This window comes from Xyrauchen texanus, chromosome 4, assembly GCF_025860055.1.
Source record: "Xyrauchen texanus isolate HMW12.3.18 chromosome 4, RBS_HiC_50CHRs, whole genome shotgun sequence".
Classification (NCBI taxonomy): Eukaryota; Metazoa; Chordata; class Actinopteri; order Cypriniformes; family Catostomidae; genus Xyrauchen; species Xyrauchen texanus.
The window spans coordinates 21,434,180-21,455,340 of NC_068279.1; the positions used below are offsets into that span (position 1 = coordinate 21,434,180).

Consider the following 21,161-nt stretch of genomic DNA (forward strand, 5'->3'; position numbering starts at 1 on the left):
GCGGCGCTTAATGCTGGCGTTGAACGGAGTGCTGCCGCCTTGACACAACACATGTGAAACGGACTTAACAATGATGAAAGCACATTATTGAAACTCAAAATTATTATTATTTGTCTATTATTGTGGTCTTTCCTGATAAGAGCCATGCTCAGATGTTTAAATAGGCTACTGTAGGAAAATGATACCGTAGATCTAATTTGTGTTTTCTCAGTCTTCTACTGAAGTCAGTAGATTTGTAGACATGCAAGTTTTAATAAAGGTGAAGGTAAGGACGTTATTGAAACTCACTATTATTAGACTCTTATTGTTGTATTTTTGGATGAAACATAATGCTCTGACTGAAGGAAGACTATAGATCTGCTTTGTTCTTTTAATGCTTAAACACTATAAAGTCAATTGCTAGATTTTCGTCATGAACTTCTCAAAATGATTCACTGACTCATTCATAGCACATAAGACGCTCATTTGTCCACACCTAGTGACATTTCCAGAAGGGGTCACTGAACAAATCCTTTAATAAACTTTAACAAATTTGTGAAACAGAAACAAGCCTCACCAAAATACTCTTTATTTTGCAGCTAATTCTGCACAATTTTCAACTTGAATAAACTTGAATCACTAAAATAGCTGGAATTGGTGCTTTTAGCTTATTCTTTAAAAAAAAATATCCCCAGAAAAACTTTTCATGGACCAGGTCTTACCTTTTTTGCCCCTCATGAGTTTATATCCCTGTAATTTGCATAGCTGAATTTCAAACATTACAAGTAAACCTGCTACTAAGATGGACAGAAACATGGACAAGTTCTTGAAAAGGAACAATATTGATGATGGTTAGCCTCTGTGGGTTAGTGGTGTGCTGTAGAATATTTTAGTCGTAAAAAGTGTGCCGTGGCAGAAAAGAGGTTGGGAAACACTGGTTTAATAACATAATTTTGCAGTTTAATATTCACATAAGGCCATATCTTGTTTCAGATTTTTTTTAAGATGGATCGTTTAGTGCTACACATTACGATAGAAAGACGTGTTTATTTTGCAGACAGTTCTTTCACAAATGTGCGCTTCCCCGGCGGATTTCACTTTCGTGTGCTGTCTCCGTGTTTACATCCAAGTGTCACGCTGAATATGCTTAGATGCAATATACAATATGGAACAGCATTTCTGTTTGTGTTTTACCATCCCTGTGGCTATTGAGTTTGACCACAACAGCTTTTAAGATGTTCCAAAACCATCATATCCAAAACCATCATATTCACCATGATAAAACATATTTCAGTAACTCCACCTACTGCATAAGAAACATTACGCTGCCTTACAAGATCAAGATACAATTTTGCTGGGCTGTTCTCGCATTCCCACCACACACACAACTACATTTCAAAGCTGTCATCTGTACAAAAAGTTGGGGCTTATGAACTATGCTCTTTGCCAATTTGGCTTTATCAGCTCCATTCAACCATCCACCTGCTTCATCTGCCCCTATGCCCGCTTACTGTAGAAAGGGGACAGCAAGGAAATACGATCTCCTTTCTCTCTGCTGAAACTCCCCTAAGGCTGGAACTGCTCTCACTGGCTCATTTCAGTGAAATGAATGTCATAGCAAAGGCTCCCAAACATGTTAAAAAGCACTGGCACATTGCATTATGTGTTTGTTCTGATGTGTCGGGCTGAACTCTTTACCTACCCTTGTTGTTCAAAAGTATTGTTTATTGTATGCTGGGAAATTTTCAGTTGAACATTGACAAAATGACTGTTTGCACACTTTCACCTCATCTGTTTTTATTTGGTTAAGTGAAACATGAGCAGAAATATAAGGCAGACAGTATTTTATTGTTGTGAGTGTTGCCTGTTGGAAGTTGCCTAGTGTGTGTTAGTTCAGACAGGGAAGAGCTCATGCCAGGCCACTAAACATAGGAACTTAACAGCCTCCAGTGCGTCTTGACATCATTGCTCTGCATCTGATTGGCTAGAGGATGAGGAAAACCCAGTGCTGATTGTCTGGAGCCAGAATTGTTTTGGGTTTATTCTGGGTTAATAATTTTTTTCCTTCAGATACCTTCAAGAAAGTTGCTTATTCCTCTCTAGACATTGCTTCCTTTGTCACTTTTGTGAAGTTTTATTTTTACAGAAATACAATAAGATAATTACAAAAGTAATTAATTAAAAAACTATGTTTTTCTTTATGGGTTTCCAATGTCTGGAAGGAAATTTTTTAATTAATATTGTGATTTCATGGTCTGGAAAAGTGAGTTAAATTCTCTAAAATATTTCATTGGCAAGAAATTGCTATTTGTGAGTAATCATTATTCAGTAAAGTAAAAGTCATGGAAATTCATTGGTCAAAAGATGTGGAAATCATGTAATATGTTTTATTATCTGTACTCTGTATCCTTCTCATGCTGTCTCTCTGCCTTTTTTCCCCATTCTATCTATTTTAGATGTTAGTGGTTAATAAGGCTGATGACACCAGCTGCTCCCTGCATGAGTTCACCATCACTGGCTCAACCTATGCACCAGAGGGACAAGTGTAAGAACACAAAAACACACACACACACACATACTCGGAGGCCTTGATCTTCTCTAAAACATATGAATATATTTGACAGCACTACCTCTATTTGTGTCAAGTTTACCTCCCATAAATAATCTAACACTCATTCTGGATACTTCGTTTGCATCCAACATAATAATTTCCATTACACTTGTATTAACTTTCTCTCCCTTAGGCTGAAAGGAGATAGGCCAGTGCAGTGTGGAGACTATGATGGTCTAGTGGAGCTGGCTACTATCTGCTCTCTGTGCAACGATTCCTCACTGGATTATAATGAGGTCAGCAGTGTGCGTGTGGATCTGTGCATAACTCTCCCTGCTTCTCTTTCTTTCAAGCCTCTGATACCGTATTTACCATTTTGACATTAACAAAGAGTCTCATTTAGTGTTGTTGAGTCTGTCCTACTCTCATTGCTTTAGTGTGAACCATTTGTTCCTCAGGCATAGACAACTTTTTAATTCACTTGTTTTGCATGTTTGGCTTGTATTTCTCACCTCTGTGCCATCGCTGTGGTATCATGGTTACTGAATTGCGTAATATCAGGTGCATTCCGTGGTTGTCAGTTAGGATAAAGGACAGTGCATGTTAGGACAAGCCAAAGATGCATTTTTAAAGCTTGTTTTGTCGTTGAAGGCACTCTAATCTTTAAAAGACCATCTCTAGAGAGGTAATTTGTTAAAGACAACCATATTAAGAGTCTTTTAAAGCAAAAGGACATTAAACTATGAATATATTGAATTTGACCATGTTGTTTTTTTAATGTAAATGTTATGCCATGTTCCACTAGCATGGCAGTCTGATTCCTGGAATAATGCAAATATTGATGAAGAGTGACTAGCACCCATAAAGTAAACTGTGAATTTCAGAGAATCAAATAAAACATCATCTATGTTAAAACTGGAGCCATTTATTTGAATGTAGTGTTACAACGTTAGAGTGGCTTTCCATTTAACATACAGGCTGATTGTTTAACTTAAGGTGCAGACATGCTTTAAAGATATTTACTGCATAGAATGTTTCAAGAGGATATTAGCTATGTTGTGTTGCTGCCGTCAAATTTGGATGAGGTTGGATTTCCTTGCTGCCATAAGTTACACGCACAAACTCCACAGAGGGTCTGTAGACTTCCCAATTACTGGCCATGCTGAGACTGACAGGGGCCTGAATTACTTTCAGTTTTCACTAGCCATCCTTTCACAGACCTTGCTCCCTTCTTTTGACTGTTATTTCCATATATGTGTTTCCATATGGGCAATCGAAAAGCAGTTTCTCTTTTCCACTGTTCTCTGTGTGCACAGTGTGTCCATGAGGTCTGCACTGCCATAGAGTAAACTATTTGGTGCTGCGTGACTATATGCTGGTGTTTTTAGATGGCATGTTTCTTTTGTGTGATAACGAATGCATGACTCCAGCCTTTTATGTTAAAACATTGTGTAATTGCTGTGTACTTTGTGTTGTTTGTGCTAACGAGAGACTGAATATTTATTTTTGGTCCTTTTGTGTTAACGCTGTCCTGCAGGCCAAAGGAGTGTATGAGAAAGTGGGAGAGGCCACAGAAACTGCGCTCACAACGCTGGTGGAGAAGATGAATGTGTTTAAAACCGACCTCTCTGGATACAGCAAAGTGGACAGAGCTTCAGCATGCAACTCAGTAAGTGGGGGCAAGAGATAAAAAATGATTTAAAGTCAATTAAAAGAAGGGGTGGAGGGATGGATAGACAAGGCTTTTGGTGAAAAATGTGAGAGATACCAAAGCCTGTGGTGCATAACAGAAAGGATGGATATTTAAATTAAATGGAAAGAGATGTGTCCTTTTTATGTTTTTTTTTTTTTTTCTGAAAGGCAGAAGGGGACAAGTTTCAAAATCTGAGTCTAGATTAAAGGTGCACCCAGTATTATTTTCATAATTTCAAAACATTTAGACATAAATGATTAGTTATGATGAAAATGATTACACACACAAGATGAAGACTACAGTCATATCATTGACCAACAAAAAAAAATTTTCTCTACATAGAGCAGGTCAGCCATGTTGAGATCATGTTACTACAGTACTGTACTACTACTACATTATATAGCACTTTTCCCGAGCTAAATGCTTTTTACAAAGCATACAAAACTACATACAGTATAAGTACATCTAAACAAAAAAGAAAAAAAAAACTGTAATTCAGAGTGAGACTGAGAAATAGGCTCGAGGACTGGTTATATTACAGGACCTGCATCACAGTGCCACACTGCAGGCATTATTGTTTCAATGCCCACTGTATGTATGTTTTTGGGTATGCATTTATATGTGCACTTGTGCATGTTTATATAAACCATTCATATGTCCCACAGTACTGCAGGGGGAGAGGCATAGACAGTTGACTAAGAACAGTGGACTTATCTTGACCCACTCTCCCTTTTTCCCTTTGGGAAGCAATTTCCTCTGTAAGAGTGAATGACCAGCATCTCTGGCATTTTTCAGCTGACCCCTAAGTTTTCCACCTCAAAAATAAAAATAAAACTTCAGTGACACAGACTCCCAGAGGCAAAGCATAATATTTAGATAAGCAGGCGAGTTTATAAAAAGGTTAACTAAAATGTCCACACTGATCCAAGGCTTAACTGCTCCATGGAAAATCAAAAGAGACATTTAATTTCTACTGTCAATGCAATATGTATTGGGGCAACCTTTCAAAGATGACAGATGGTTGGATGGGTGCATGGATGGATGGATGAAAGGGCAGTTAGATGTTTTTAATAAAGCTATGGAGGACAGAACACAGGGATCCTGTTGAGGGGTGACGTCATGCTACTCTCAGAGGAGATGGGAGCGATCTGATTTTAGCTTTGAACGTTAAGAGGAGTCACTGGTTTTCTCCCTCACTTATATTGCGTATCTGAACATCTGTCGGGTACATGAATGCGCCATCTGATTCTAATTTAAGAAAAGAAGAGACTGCTACAGAAAGAGGAAGCAACACGTAGATCAACAAGAGCATGTAGATAGAACAGTGTAAATAATCTTATTCCTGATGTGCTGGGGGGGGTTTCCACCTAGTGGCAAAACAATATTCTTACATCAGTGAAAATTAAATCTGCTTTTTTAATTTTCTTTTTGGGGCTTTTATCTATTTTATTATTAACAAAAGTGGAGGATCATAGGAAATGTTGAATGCCAGTTTCAAACCCACTAGGGTTGTGAAAAATCTATATTATAAATATTGGTAGTGGTAGTGGGTTGTCTGAACAAGTAGTCGGTCCTCCACACCGATCCATCCAAAATGTCCACCAGACAGCAATATTCTAAGCGACATGGATAAAACCCTTCAATAACTGACAGATATTCAACAAGTAAAAAGGCTAAATAAGTATAACTTTTTTGCATCATAGTAATCACACACACACACACAAAACAGGCTATACATAATTACAGGAACACCACTCCACACAGCTGATTTTAATTCTGACAGTAATGTTTTAAAGCCAATACATTGAAAAATGTATCTATCTGAAAAATGTAAGCCATTGCTCTAATCTTTTGCATTTGCCTCTGGTATCAGCAATGGTTAAAGGCTTAACTAATTTCAGAAGACAAGTGCAGTGATGCATAGAGCCTATCACTTCCTGTGTGTGAGCGCATCAAGACTTCTGTCCCATCACAGTGCAGTGTAAAGTCAACTCTAGAGAAAAGCTCTAGAGCTCTTTCATTTGATTTAACATACTTTATGTATCTCTCTCTTGTTCCTTCTTTCCCTCCAGATTATCAAGCAGCTCATGCAGAAAAAGTTCACACTGGAGTTTTCCCGAGATAGGAAGTCCATGTCTGTGTATTGCACTCCCAATGCCTCGAAATCTCAGAGCAAAATGTTTGTCAAGGTATTTTTAACATACCCACACATGCAAAAACATCTTATACCTACAGTGGCCCCAAAAAGTATTTGGACACTTTTGCCATGTATTTTAATTGTAAGAACGCCATTACATAATATAGCAAATAATCACACCAAATGGCATTCATTTTAAAGCAAGATGGCACAAGCACACTTTTCAAGCAAAACATTTCACAAAAAGAAGTTTGTTAAGGCTCAAATTATGAAGCAATATATACAGTATATCGCTTAAATCACTTATCGCTGTGGCTACACTTGTGATTACTTTACAAGGTCACCTGTGTGAACTGTAAGAATTTGCAATTAATTTAGAAGTGAAGTTAGTGCTGAGAAAAAGATTCAGCATTATTTGTTTGCAGGTGCTACTTGGTTTGATATTTTGTTTTCTAATGAAATGACTATCTGATATTTTAAATGTAGCTTAAGCAAAAATTTTCAAATGCCTTTGAAACTACTGTAGTATCCATCACACCTGCTTCTCTCTCCTTTCTCCTTCCTTTCCTCTTCCATGCTTAGGGCGCTCCAGAGGGTGTGATAGACCGCTGTCAGTTTGTGCGTATTGGCAAAGATCGGATTCCATTGACCATAGCGGTGAAGGATGAGCTGATGAGCACTATTAGAGACTGGGGTACAGGCAGGGACACATTGCGCTGCCTGGCTCTGGCCACACGAGATTCTCCCCCTCCTGATGACAAAATGAACCTGGAAAATGCTGCCAAGTTCTCGGAGTATGAGGTAAGAAAGAGAGTTTGGATCTGGTTTTAGAAACTTTGTACTGAAGTTGTCTCTGCACTGAATTGTTTACCACAGTAGCTTACCGGTTGTTTTGAAACTGATTGGACTGTGTATGTTATAATGTGCATTATGCTTATTTGTGGCATTATAAAACAAGTAAAAAAATCTAAGTGACATGTGTTGTAAAGAAATTTCAACAAATTTCACACAAAGAAGTTAAATGATAAAACAAGATATAGGCTACTGTACTTTCTGGATGTCAACTTAGTGCAACATGTCCAGAATGAATCACATGAATTGTGATAACCACGATATAGGAACCAGTTATTTACAAGAAATTGCAAAAATACTCAGAGAGTGAAGGAACTTCTGATAAAAGGCCTAGCATTTTTTGTCTGCAGATACCTCTTTACTTATTTTTTGGTTATCTAATTCAGTTACCGGTACATTTTTAAATGCAGATAAAGTGTCACTGTACATGTATGTGAGTGTGTGTGTGTGTCTGGGTTTGCATGCAAAATAAACTGCCACTATTTTGGTCATCTGTTTAGTCAAATCTCACCTTTATTGGCTGCGTGGGCATGCTGGACCCACCCAGGAAGGAGGTGATTGGCTCAGTGAAGCTGTGCAGTAAAGCAGGTATACGTGTCATCATGATCACTGGAGACAACAAAGGCACCGCTGTGGCCATCTGCAGGCGCATCGGCATATTCAGTGAGGACGAAGATGTGGAAGGGAAGGCCTACACAGGCAGAGAGTTTGATGACTTGACTCCAGAGGCCCAGCGAGAAGCTGTGAAAAGGGCACGCTGCTTCGCTCGTGTCGAGCCTGCACACAAGTCAAAGATTGTGGCTTATTTACAGTCCTTTGATGAGATCACAGCTATGGTGAGACGGTGGTTAGCGACTGCTTTTACAATTCTCCCTCAAGACTATGTTAAAACACCCAAACTTTCTAAATTGCATTTTACAGGAGATAAGATGAGAAATTATCAGATTTTACTGTTTTCGGATTCTAACTTTCTTTAAAGTAAAAATGGAATCAAAATTGACGCATTAACTTAATGTGATAAAGATTGTAGCAGTGATAGCCAATGTTAGATTTTGAAAAAACTATTTTTACAGAACTAATGGGAAATGTTAAGATGCTCTTAAAGATGTTGACCATCTGTCTTCAAGTCCAGGTCAAAACACTTCCTAAAAAGGAGATGCCAGCAATGTCGCAATCGACTGCAAAGTCTCATTCAGGGTTGGCTCAATTTTGTTCTTGAAAGCCCACTTTTATCATCTTAAATATACTTTGTCCTCTAACAGGCTTTTCAAACACAAAACTGTTAACCCAGAATTAAGGTTATCCTGGGTTGTCTTGCTCCAAACTGTTCATACTTTTACCCTGGTTATTAATTAATCCTTGGTAGTCAGATTTGTGAAGTTTACTCTGGGTATAACCCATAAACTCTGGGTTAATCTTATTTACATATATATGAGGTTAATGCATGGATTTACATTGAATTATAGCACAAGTTCACTGTTTAACTGTTTCTATATTTAATAAGGCCTTGCATTGCATTATTATATTGCATATTCACACTGTAACCTTTGGCACCATAATTTCTTTGGAGCTGGGTTCCAGAACCCAAGGTTAATATTGCAATGAACATTGTAACGTAAAGTCAACGTTGATTAACCCAGGGTTTAAAAAGTGCCCTCAACCAATGTTTTTAAAATGTCAACCCACTCTTAATTGTAGTGTGAAATGCTCTTAAGTGTCTCTTTACACATTTGCCTTTCTTATGTTCTCTTTACCTTTTTCAGACTGGCGATGGCGTGAATGATGCCCCTGCCTTAAAAAAGGCTGAAATTGGCATAGCCATGGGCTCCGGCACAGCTGTAGCCAAGTCAGCCTCAGAGATGGTGCTCTCCGATGATAATTTCTCCACCATAGTGGCTGCAGTAGAGGAGGGCCGAGCCATCTACAACAACATGAAGCAGTTTATCCGTTACCTCATCTCCTCCAACGTGGGAGAGGTGGTCTGGTGAGTGAGAGCCTGATTAGTGGGGAGCCTAAGTTTCATAGTCACCTTCACACTCACATAGGATTCCTCTGTCCATCCTCGCAGTATTTTCCTGACAGCCATCCTTGGTCTGCCCGAGGCTCTCATCCCTGTCCAGCTGCTGTGGGTGAATCTGGTGACGGATGGTCTACCTGCCACTGCCCTGGGCTTCAACCCCCCAGACCTGGACATCATGGACAAGCCTCCCCGAAACCCTAAAGAGTCTCTTATCTCTGGTTGGCTGTTCTTCCGATACATGGCCATTGGTGGTGAGCACAGTATCCCCATTGTTAGTGTCTACTATTCAGGATTTCCACGGTCATGGAAAACCTAAAAAATATCAGTGAATTTTAAAATTGTGTCTTCTAGGCTTAGAAAAATAATGGAAATTAATAAAATCTGAAAATCATTGAAATTTCTATAGCAAATGTAAATTTTTCTAGTTATGCTATGCACTAAGACCCATCTAGATATTGCTCATGAGTAGAGAAAATCATGCTTGCAAACAGTACTGATGCCCTATTTGTGAACAAATCGTTCTTTTAAATAAAACGGTCAAACTGATTTACTGATCAGTCTGAACTATTAATTGGTGAATTGGTCATAATTTGAATAATTTTTAAAAACCCTTATCCTGTAATCACATACAACTGAAATGTTCATGGAAAACTCATGGAACTTTATGGTCAAAAAGTTTGATAACCCTGACTGTTGTTATTGACTGTTATAATAGTAATTTGCAATGTTGGTGCAAGACTTTAGTCACCTCTTTGAAACATTAAACCTCACTGGAGTATATGTAATCTTGTTTTTGTAGGCTATGTGGGTCTAGGAACTGTCAGTGCTGCCACCTGGTGGTATTTATATGATGAGGAGGGGCCACAGGTGTCTTTTTATCAGCTGGTGAGTTGAGACTATACACATTATGCATTCGATTGCTGTCAGCATCAGGGTAAGAAATTAACTTTTCATTAGGGGGAAATATTTGCTTTTTTTTTTTTTTTTTTTTTATCTCTGTCATCCTTTTATGTCAAATATTTACTTTAATCAATTAATTTTATCTGAATAATGAGCTATTGTAGGCTGTTACCAATCAAATTAAATCAACATCACCCAAACAATTGTAGGGCTGGGTATTATCATTGATTTCCCAATTTAATTTTATTAAATTTGATTCCAATTTTGATTTTGATTCAAAATATTTTAATTTGGGAATATTTCAGTTACAATGTCAAAAGGCATGTTTAAATAATTACATATTGCCTGAACTCTACACTGCATAATGTGCTTAATTGTAAATGAAACACATTTCAGAATCACTTTTTTTGCTCATTCATCTTTTTCCAAATATTTTGGTTATTAAGTTAACATGGCTACAAAACTAATATAATGCATAGACACAGAGATGACAGCATTTTTCCAAATTTGGAATGAGGAGCTTATTAAATAAAACTGTTATCAAGTCCTTCATGCCAACTGAATAAAGCATGTCAAAAATTTCACTTGGTGATTAGTCAGATATAAGAAAAAAGTAAAAGTGGTAATAAACTGTAAGTATTATTATTAAAGTTTTATTTAACATTAGATTTAATATATCCAGATTAATTAACCTATTAATATTATTATTAAAATTTTAGCATTTGGTTACATTATATTTTGTGATTTTCTCATACCTGATTTACTTACTATATAACATCCATCCCTCCCACACTTGGCCTCTAGCAAGTGAGGAGGCTTTTCAGACAGATAACAGCATAAATTAGATGGGCATCAAAGTATAGCACAGGGAGCAATAGTCCCTTGTTATTCTGTAGGACAGTTTATTTCAAATGAGAGGAGCAAACGTCACAGAAATGTAGCATAGTGCCCGTCTGTGCACGTCGATGGTGCAAGGATCCGCCACTGACTCTGCAACATCTGTTTGATGGACGGCACACGACAGATTTTGTATAGCAAAAAATCAAATGAAGAATGCAATGCATGCATTTGTAACTATAGAAGATGTTCTTAATAAAAAACAGGAACTCTATTCAGGGGCATTTTTTGCCCTAATATTTTGAATTTTGCCATGAAATTCACCATTCATTTCCAACCCTGGTCTACACATATACTTCTAATCCATCCTCTTGCATCATAACCAGAGTTCACCCAAAAATGAAATTTCTGTCATCATTTACTCACCCTTATGCCATCCCAGATGTGTATGATTTCTTCTGATAAGCACAAAGATTTTTAGAAGAATATTTAAGCTGAGTAGATTAATTCAATACAAGTGAATGGTGGCCAAAACATTGAAGCTCCAAAAAGCACATAAAGGCAGCATAAAAGTAATCCATACTACTCCAGTGGGTAAATCAGTCTTTAAAAACAATATGATAGGTGTGGGTGAGTAACAAATCAATATTTAAGTCCCTTTTTACTATAAATTCTCCTCCCTGTCCAGTAGGTGGCAATATGTATGAAGAATGTGAATCACCAAAAACAAAAGAAGAAGGATTGAAGTGGAAATGAAAATTTATTTTAGAAAGGACTTAAATATTGATCTGTTTCTCACCCAAACCTATCATAATGCTACTGAAGATAATGCATTTAAACATGGAGTCGTATGTATTACTTTTATGCTGCCTTTATGTGCTTTTTGGAGCTTTTAGATATTGGCTAACATTGCCTTGCTTTGAATTGACCAACAGAGCTGAGATATTTTCTAAAAATCTTTGTTTGTGTTCTGCAGAAGAAAGAACGTCATCCACATCTGGGATGAAATGAAGGTGAGTAAATGATGAGAGAATTTGTATTTCCTTTAAAAAAAGCACCACCAAGGACTGATGCAACTGCAAGCTTAAATCATCCTCCGAGATATTCTCTGAATATAACATTCTTAATATTTTTAAATAATACAGTTGTTTAGTGTCAGGGAGTTCAGATCTCACAGGATGATCTACACAGCTGCTCTCTCACATAACAGATCAGTCCTCAGAGGTCACAATGATCGCCATCAGTGGGTCAAGTGATTTCCTGTTATTGCCCTTGCATCTAATTTACTCAATATATTATATCAAGTATTATGAGGTGAAGCCTTTGTGTTTCTTATGAGTGAAGCCATGGTTAGTCAAATTTTCAAGATATGCTGTGCAAGTCCTTTTGCCAGAGTTTTTATTATTATATATTTATATAATAATAAAGTATAAATATATATACTTTATATATTTATACTTTATTTATATATAGAGTATTTATATATATATATATATATATATATATATATATATATATATATATATATATATATATATATATATATATATATATATTTTTATATTGTTTTTTTTTCTTCTAAATAATGTCATACAAAAAGGTAAAAAATAAATAAATGACCAGTTGCATATAATTACTGCAGAATCCACCAGTTGCATATACTTACAGCAGAATCATTTTTGTGATTTAAGCACCATAAAGTAAATCTTAAAGCAAAAAATTTGTTTTAACAGGTTTGAAAATTGTAATTTTCTGACTATTATTTTATATGTTAGGCTTTATAGGGTTATAGGCTTTATTCTTTGAATAAAATGGCTGTCGATCAAAAACATTTATTATACTCTTCATTACTACAACTGAATGTTTGCCCTGCCTTTCAAAAAATAACTTTGCTTAGGTGGTTGGGAATTTTACTTTGTGCGGTTAATTAAAGTACTGATTAAACTAGATACGTAAAGTTTGTTGAGACAAACTATAATGTTGGTCTGACAAAACCTTGTCTGAAAGTTTTAAATAGTTTTAAATGCTTGACGTTAGTAATTCTTTAGAGATTTAACCGTAAAAAAGAAAGAAGAGAGCATCTTAAAGCAGATTAAAGGTGCTGTAAGTGATTTTGTTTCATGGAAAAGTATGCAAAAACTTTTCTTATTCCTTAAAAATATTAATGAAATAAGTGTCCTGAGATATCTCACCGGTCTCTGTGACAGCTGTAGACATTGTAAACAGCAAACAAATGTGTCTGTGGACCGTGGACATTGACGCTTTTCACATATCAATCATTTTGCTCGTTCTCATAGTGTTGTATTTGAAGCGGAGAACTGACGATATGATTCATGATGTTTGAATGTTTGAGGGTGGTATTGTGCCACTGTTGTATTTGATAGTCTCAGGAAAAAACAATGCTGCTCTTTTTGCCGGTTTTAGTCTCAAAATGATCTTTTGAGGGCAGGTTTTGGAATAAGGGGGCGTGGCTAATTCAACGGCTCAGTCACGTGAAAGCTTCAGAATGCTAAAAAGGCCTTTTAAAGGGCTTGTGTGAATGTTTTGACAGCTGAAGTTTGAAATTACAAACATCCCAAAACAGACTCATAGCTCTTTTAAAAATTTGCCAAAAGAAAATTGGCCCCCAGGGCCCTTGCTATTTATAAATCGCCCCTGTGCACAACATCTTATCCAATTTTCATGAGAGTTGCGTGTCACTGTCATAGAAATATTCCCAACAATCATCAAGGATGCATTTAATGCACAAAAGAACGAAAACAGTAAATTTACACTACCAAATTCTTGTGAATGTGCTGTCTTGGTTTATATGGCTGGTGCTTGAGGTAATGAACTATATTATAGAATGCAGACAGTGGAGAAACCGGAGAAAACCTCAGAACTAAATTGCAGTTAATCCTGCCCATTTACGTGTTGCGCGTGCAATTTCGCCACACCTACCTAGACTCAGCTCATGCATGCATGCATGCATGAAAATACAAAACTTTCATGGCCATGCCAACTGACTTTGTGCTTATGACTTAACTAGTGCTAGAGCTAGTGCTCTTAAAATACATCTGGGCCCAAAATCTGAATCTGAAGTACCGTAATTTCCGGACTATAAGCCGCAACTTTTTTCCCACGCTTTGAACCTCGCGGCTTATACAATGACGCGGCTAATATATGGATTTTTCCCGCTTTCAAATTTTATTAAAAAAAAAAAAAACATTCTGTGACGTGCTCAGTTTTTTGGCGGCGTGAAGCTTTCATTAGACCAATGAAATTGCCGAACGGGTTAAGGTCAAAACAACTTTTTTGTTTACTGTTTAGATTAAATCGAGCGCGCTCAAACTTCCCATCATTCTGATTACGGTAGTCATTTTGTCACCCTCAAGACACGGAGAAATGCATATGATGCAGATTTCAAGTTAAAGGCGATTGATCTGGCTGTTGGAAAAGGAAATAGAGCTGCTGCATGGGAGACGTTGGAAACAGCAGCGTGATGAATTGACTCAGTGCAAAAAGACAACTAAAGCTGAGGCTATTCAACTCCGACACCGAAGGAGATGACTTCAGTGGTTTCATGTGCACAAGAGGAGGAAGATAGTGACCAATGACTTTCTTGCTAGGCTACTGTTTACTGCTAATTTTTTATTTTTTGTGACAAGCCGTGTGTGGCAGCGGGGGCGTGGTCAAGCGCCCGTCCGGGAGAGAAAAGCGGTAAGGGCGCTTACACCTGAGCTAATGTCTAACACCTGTGTATAATTTCAGTAAGCGTGGGGAGAGCGGCATAAAAAGGCAGCAGACAGAGAGAGAGTGTGAGAGAGTGAGTGACAGACAGACACACACACGTCAGTCTAGTGTTGGCACATAGAAGTCCAAGAATTGAGAAACTTTATAAAATTGATGGTAAACATTGCTGTGGCCATTAAAAGCCTTACCTGGAATGTCAAGTGCCCTGCTTCACGTGTCCTTCTTGGGAAAACAGTTTTCAGCACTTGATGTAAGCGCCCTTACCGCTTTTCTCTCCCGGACGGGCGCTTGACCACGCCCCCCCCCGCCACACCGTGTTTCGTTAAAGCCTATTTATTTTTGTTACAAGCCGTGTTTCGTTAAAGCCTGTGTAAAGTTCATTTGTTTCAATGTACCGGTAGGCACCTGCGGCTTATAGACAGGTGCGGCTTATTTATGTTCAAAATAATATTTTTTTTTAAATTCAGTGGGTGCGGCTTATATTCAGGTGCGCTCAATAGTCCGGAAATTACGGTATATCCTTTTGAAAGAAATTAAATCAGAAATGTAGCTCCATGCTGCATCAAATCTAATTGGGAGGAGACCTGTAATGTGTTGTTATAAAAGATTAATTCCTTCAAAAAATACTATCCTTTTTGCTTTGATTCTAGAAACATGGCCGTACTGTCTTTTCTCTATTTTGTAGAGTCACTTCATGCAGTGTACAGATGAGAACCCCATGTTCAAGGGCATTGACTGTGAGGTCTTTGAGTCACGCTACCCCACCACCATGGCTCTCTCAGTCCTTGTTACCATAGAGATGTTCAACTCTCTTAACAGGTAGGTTCTGCTGCCATTGTTATAGTACTGAAGGGTGCATCATTGGAGTTTGTGTACTCTGAATAGGTGTAATTTAATTTTCTTTAAAATATCGTTTAGATGTGTTATGAGCTCTGCAGAGCTTTGCTGGTTGTATGACAGCTCCTGAGTTATTTACCTAAAACGTTTAAAAATAATAGACCTAATTACACACTTAAGTCATTTTAGCTGCAAGGCCACTGACTGAGCCCATCTCCTTTCTCGGTCAGCCTGTCAGAGAATCAGTCTCTGTTGAGGATGCCACCCTGGGTGAATATATGGCTGTTGGGGGCTATAATCCTCTCACTGTCTCTACACTTCCTCATCCTGTATGTGGAGCCTCTACCGGTGAGTGAAATGCATATAAAACATCTGCACTTGTCTCTTTTGCACTCTCATTAGAGGGCCTTATGTCACAAATGGGCTGTATATTTTCATAACTTATCTAAGTGGAATTATCCGCAATAGGGCTGTCGCGAACATTCGATTTTGCCTGGCAATTAACTGACATACAAATAGTTGCCATTAACAGTTTAATTGTCTATTTTGTTCATGTCAGTTACAGTTAAGCTTAATACTCATTTAAGTCATTTAAGGCTTTGTAAATATTGCACAGGTTTAGGTCACGACATGAATACTAATATTCTAAATATTAATATAAAATCTAAATAGTTATCTCAAATCATCAAGATTAGATCTTGTACTGTAATTGTAATCAGTTGATTATGGACAGGTTAAAAAGGATAGTTCACCAAAAACACAAAAGGAGATGGTCTAATGAAAGCTTCAGATACCAGTTACTTTAATTGTATGACAAAAAAAAAAGATGCAATGAAAGTGAATAGTGACTGAGACTAATATCCCTGATTATTGCTTGTAAAGTGACTTGAGATGATTTAAACAGTTTAATGTGTGATAAAAATTGCGAACCAGTTAGATGTTAGAGTGTTCTTGCTAACTCGTTGTTTTTTTGTCTCCCGCTCCCCAGCTCATCTTCCAGGTAACTCCACTACGCTGGTCCCAATGGATCGTAGTCCTCAAGATCTCAATTCCTGTCATCTTATTGGATGAGGCGCTCAAGTATATCTCCCGCCACCATTTAGAAGGTACAACCTGCTTACAGAGAAATGTTCCCCTCTCTTTACCTGGCCAAAATTTTGTCACTGTTGTTGTTGTTGTCGATGTTGATGTGACTATTTCTATTATTCCAGTCTCAGTAATATTTCTAATGCTCTTATGTTGACTCTGTCATTTCTCCTGATTGTTTCTGATCTGTTTGTTGTCCGGCAGTTTAACTTTCTCATCTCATCTTTGAAAAGGTACCTTTCTTTAACTGTTGTCTCTGTATTCCTAAATTAACATTTAATATTGATATACTGGAGACACTATATAACAATCCTCACTTTTTTCTCTGCAGGTGAAGAGGAAGAACGGTACAGGAAGAGTCGGCAGCTGAAATTCTAGGACAACTTCCTCCAGACACATATAACCCCCCCACCCCCACCCCCACCCCACCTTTTCCTACAAGCTTTTAAGAATGCTCTTCATACACACATCCTTACACCCCTTGTTTTCACTCATCCAGTGTCTTTGCTTTATGTCCAGCCACCACTAAAAACAAGCAGGGCTTGTAGTTTGTTACAGTAAGTGTGTTTGTGTGAGAGAGTGAGCGAGAGATTGTGCTTGTATGTGTGTTGGCATTTTTCAGCTCTCACACACTTGCTGTTCATACTGTACTAGGGCAGTAATTGGAGCTCTTGAGGGAACAGATAAGGGTTAAACATTTAAGGATTTTGGACTTTGACTTTTGGGCTCCAAGATATCATAATTTGGCCATGATATATTTACATTAGAATGAGATAAAAGAAGGATAGAGATAGCTCTTACTCTTGCTCTGTGGGCATCTTCTAATGTGTGTGTAAATGTTTGTGTTTACACAGAATGGCCAGTTTCTTGAGTAGTCTGCTCTAGATTTTCTTTTCCTCTTTTTCTTCTTGTCTTTTCTTCCATTTTCTCTTCATTCACTCTCAGCGAGATATGTATGTATGCACTGTACAAAAATGGTTGCCACCACCCATGCTGAGAGGTCCTCCACTTTGCTATAATGTTTGTTTAGGTAACTGTTTACACGAGGCTTCTATTGCACTTGAATAAAAACCTACATTTTTATTTAGATCAAGACTAAGCTAGGTGTGACATAGTCTGCATGCTATTGTAGAATATCCTAAATCAGATCTGATAACCTGAGAATTTTGATTCGTACACAATAAGTTCATTAGTTAACATCAAAACGCTCATGACAATCCTATGGAATAAATTTTAGCTGTAATTATTATTATTTTATTTTTTTACTGAGATGAGGCTGTTAAAGCATATTTATGTAATATGTTCCTAAACTATAAAGGGAGCAGGTGAATTGTTCCATCCCAGAATTCTCCTCTTTACCTCTTCTATTTATTAACTCCAGTTTAACACTAGAAACTATGTGCTGCATGTACATCAACATGGTGCAACCTGCCACAGAAGTATTAATATCAATGGACAACAAGAGAGAGAGAGAGAGAGGACTCTGAGGAGATGTGGAGAGGTAGAAAAGAAAGAAGGAATTTGTTTATTGATGTGAAGAGTAATCCAGATCTGACTCATTTTTACACAAAGACACACAAACACATACACCCTCATAATGGAGTAAAAGGCTATTACTTGAATGTACTTTCATACCCACCCTTCCTAAACTGTACCTAGTATGCTTCTTTCTTCTGTGTTCATTACTGTACATTGCCACTTGGCTTTTTCCTCCCCCCCCCTCCCCATATTCTCCATTTCAAAATTCCAGTCAGTATCATAATCATAAATGTTCTCTTCTTAACACAGTTGAACATTAATTGAACATTGTCACTTAATTCTTCATTTCCACTGAGGGAGGACTCGTCACCGCTAGTGCTTTTCTTGCAATCTTGAACTTTGCTACTTTATTATTACTTTACATTTTTTTTTTTTTTTATGTATTTGACTGAAAGAACCCAAGTGGTTTAGTTGGTGAGTTTTGCTGTTAAGGGAATGATATGGCTTCATGATCTGTTGGTAAATGTTGGTGTGCAATTTTCAGAAAAATTGGCAAACCAACTGTCTGTGCCTGGTGTCATTATGCTTGCCATGTTAAAACTGCTGTGTGGTAGAGTCTGTGTCTGCTTATTAGCTGTGATTCTTCTTAAAGCTATTAATTGTTACATTGTGACAGTGGTGTGACTGTCTCTGTCACAAATAGACAATTCCTCTTCACTAGGGTCACCTGCTTTGCCATTAACAAATGTGAGCAGTCTAAATGCCAATTAAAACAGGCACTCAGCAGGGGCGGTGCCAGGATTTTTTTACGAGGGGGCGGGCGGGGTACCTTGATCAGTCTGTGGTGGCACTGAAATTCCATCCAACCGGGGGATGGTGGTGCGCGAGTGTTATATAATTCAACCGGTGGGGGGGCTTCAGGAAAACACTCACTCTTTTATTCGGGACCCCCCTCTAGAACCACCCCTGGCACTCAGTTAATGTCACGTTCTGTGTCCAATGTTCTCTCACATCTTCAGCTATTGCAATGGCAATTAATTCAGAACTGTTCTCTAATATATTAGCATACAGTATAACTTCAGGGTTAGCATACTGACACAAGGCAGTAAGGCCCCTCATTCATCATGTCTACAGCGCACACTAGCATCTGAACCAATAGATAGTGTGGGCTTGTTCAGCCTTGCTAAAAACTACTGATCTCTTGAACTCTGTACAGAAGAAAAAATAAATACCTGATTGCATGGAATCTAGTTACTGTAATTAATAACCTATACAGTATATTTCATTTTTCAATAATGGCTTAAATGAAATGCCAACAGGATGAGAACAGCTTGAAGCTATTTTTTCCCTGCGCTTAATTAATGAGGATTGAGAATATTTTTTAGAATAGTGGAGGTTGTTTATTCATTGTTACAGTTTGTTTGAAAAGGTTGCAGGGGGTTTTGTTGCTTTTAAATTTAGTTAAGGAGTTCAAGTTTTAAAATAAATATAAGAGCTGTGCTAATAATGATAATATTTGATAATGGTAATTTTTTGCAACTTAAATTGGGTTTAGGATTTGTAGTTGTTTTTGTTTGTTTTTTGTTTGTGTTTTTGTTTTTTTGTTTTTTCTCAAAAAAAAAAAAAAAAAACATTGTGTGGTTTACACAGAGTGATGTCCAGTTATCAAGGCTGGATTATGAAGGTGTTCTCTTGAAGGGCTTGGTGTGGGTACTGTGCGTCCAGAGATATGAAATGTCTGTGTGTTTTGCAGAAATTTGGATGTCCACTTTGTTTAGTCGTGCAATTTAAATTGGTCTTGTTTCAATTAATATATATATATATATATATATATATATATATATATATATATATATATATATATAAAGAAGAATCATATTTTTTTTACATTCTTGAACTCCTGTGTTGGTGTTTCTCCTACATACTATTTTAAATTAAAGGAGATTTTCATCAAATACTGAATGTTTTAATTTTTAATCTTACTTGATTGTTCCCTATGAATGCCCTCTTTGTCATTTCTGAGACGCTGTAACAATTTATTTTGCTCTATTTTAGAGGCAATCAAGAACATACAAAACATAAACGTAGACAATCAGGAATGCAAATAAAAAAATTACAATGAAGTTTCCCTTCTGACAACTCCAAAGCTAATCCCATTAGTTAGAGTACAGTGTGTAGTGAGATGATCCATTCTTGCTGGACAGCTGTCTTTCTGCCTGCGCACAAACTGGCTGGAGCTTTGCACCCACTACTGAGAATTATCTGTAACGCCTTGGTAATATTAATTGTGGATACATAATTTTATATATATATGAAAGACATGTCAAATAAAGATTATTTATCTTCTAATTTATCTATATGCCTTTGCTGCTTTGTTTTTGATTGGAATGGCCTGCTTTTACATTCCTTGTTCTGCATACATGCTGTGATGTGTTATGTAGTTTGTGAGTGTAATGTACTCTAGCTTCCATCTGGTGGCACTGTAATGTTATGTCTTGGCCGCAGTAACGGCACAAGTGGCATCTGGCCTCATTCAATCTGCACAGACCATTGAAAATACACAGTGGGATTATAGACAAATATTCTCATCTATATTATAGATTAGTTCCTATGGATATGTTGTGATTATTTCTAATAGGCATCTTGTTCTAATTAATATTTCTAATAGGCATGGTGTTCAGGAGAAGAAAAGGAAAGAAATCCTTAGAAATATATATTTATGGTAGAATGCATTATAATTACCTTAATCCCACATATTCTTTGACAGCTTCAAGAAGCCTTTTACGTATAAATGAAAGAAAAAACTAAATGAAGAGAGAACTGGTCACCATCTATTAGTTAATCAATTGCAGCTCACATCTCACCCATCACTTCAAAACATTCTGCACTTGCACTCCACCAACTTGTTATTCTGTATTGAAATGCTAGACAGATAAATTGTGGTTTGACTGCTGGTACAGGTAGATCTTTCTGCAGTTATTGAGAGCGGTTTAAGAGGAACCAAAGAAGATCTTCTCACAATGCAGTCTTTTTGTGAGAAAGAGCACAGCCATGGATA

The 21,161-nt window shown here is 37.3% G+C and overlaps 1 protein-coding gene across 1 annotated transcript in view; it reads left to right on the forward strand.

Moving 5' to 3' along the window:
* LOC127637200 (sarcoplasmic/endoplasmic reticulum calcium ATPase 1-like) overlaps positions 1-20,456 on the forward strand; it is a 92,216-nt gene extending 71,760 nt beyond the window's left edge. Inside the window, exons 9-22 of the mRNA XM_052118153.1 lie at positions 2,436-2,524; positions 2,724-2,826; positions 4,068-4,199; positions 6,296-6,412; positions 6,943-7,161; positions 7,713-8,048; positions 8,976-9,196; positions 9,281-9,483; positions 10,032-10,117; positions 15,387-15,520; positions 15,769-15,886; positions 16,527-16,644; positions 16,829-16,857; positions 16,956-20,456. Of these exons, the coding sequence (XP_051974113.1) occupies positions 2,436-2,524; positions 2,724-2,826; positions 4,068-4,199; positions 6,296-6,412; positions 6,943-7,161; positions 7,713-8,048; positions 8,976-9,196; positions 9,281-9,483; positions 10,032-10,117; positions 15,387-15,520; positions 15,769-15,886; positions 16,527-16,644; positions 16,829-16,833 (1,881 nt within the window). The 3' untranslated portion in view covers positions 16,834-16,857; positions 16,956-20,456. The remainder of the gene's footprint in view (positions 1-2,435; positions 2,525-2,723; positions 2,827-4,067; positions 4,200-6,295; positions 6,413-6,942; positions 7,162-7,712; positions 8,049-8,975; positions 9,197-9,280; positions 9,484-10,031; positions 10,118-15,386; positions 15,521-15,768; positions 15,887-16,526; positions 16,645-16,828; positions 16,858-16,955) is intronic.
* Positions 20,457-21,161: the final 705 nt, after the last annotated feature.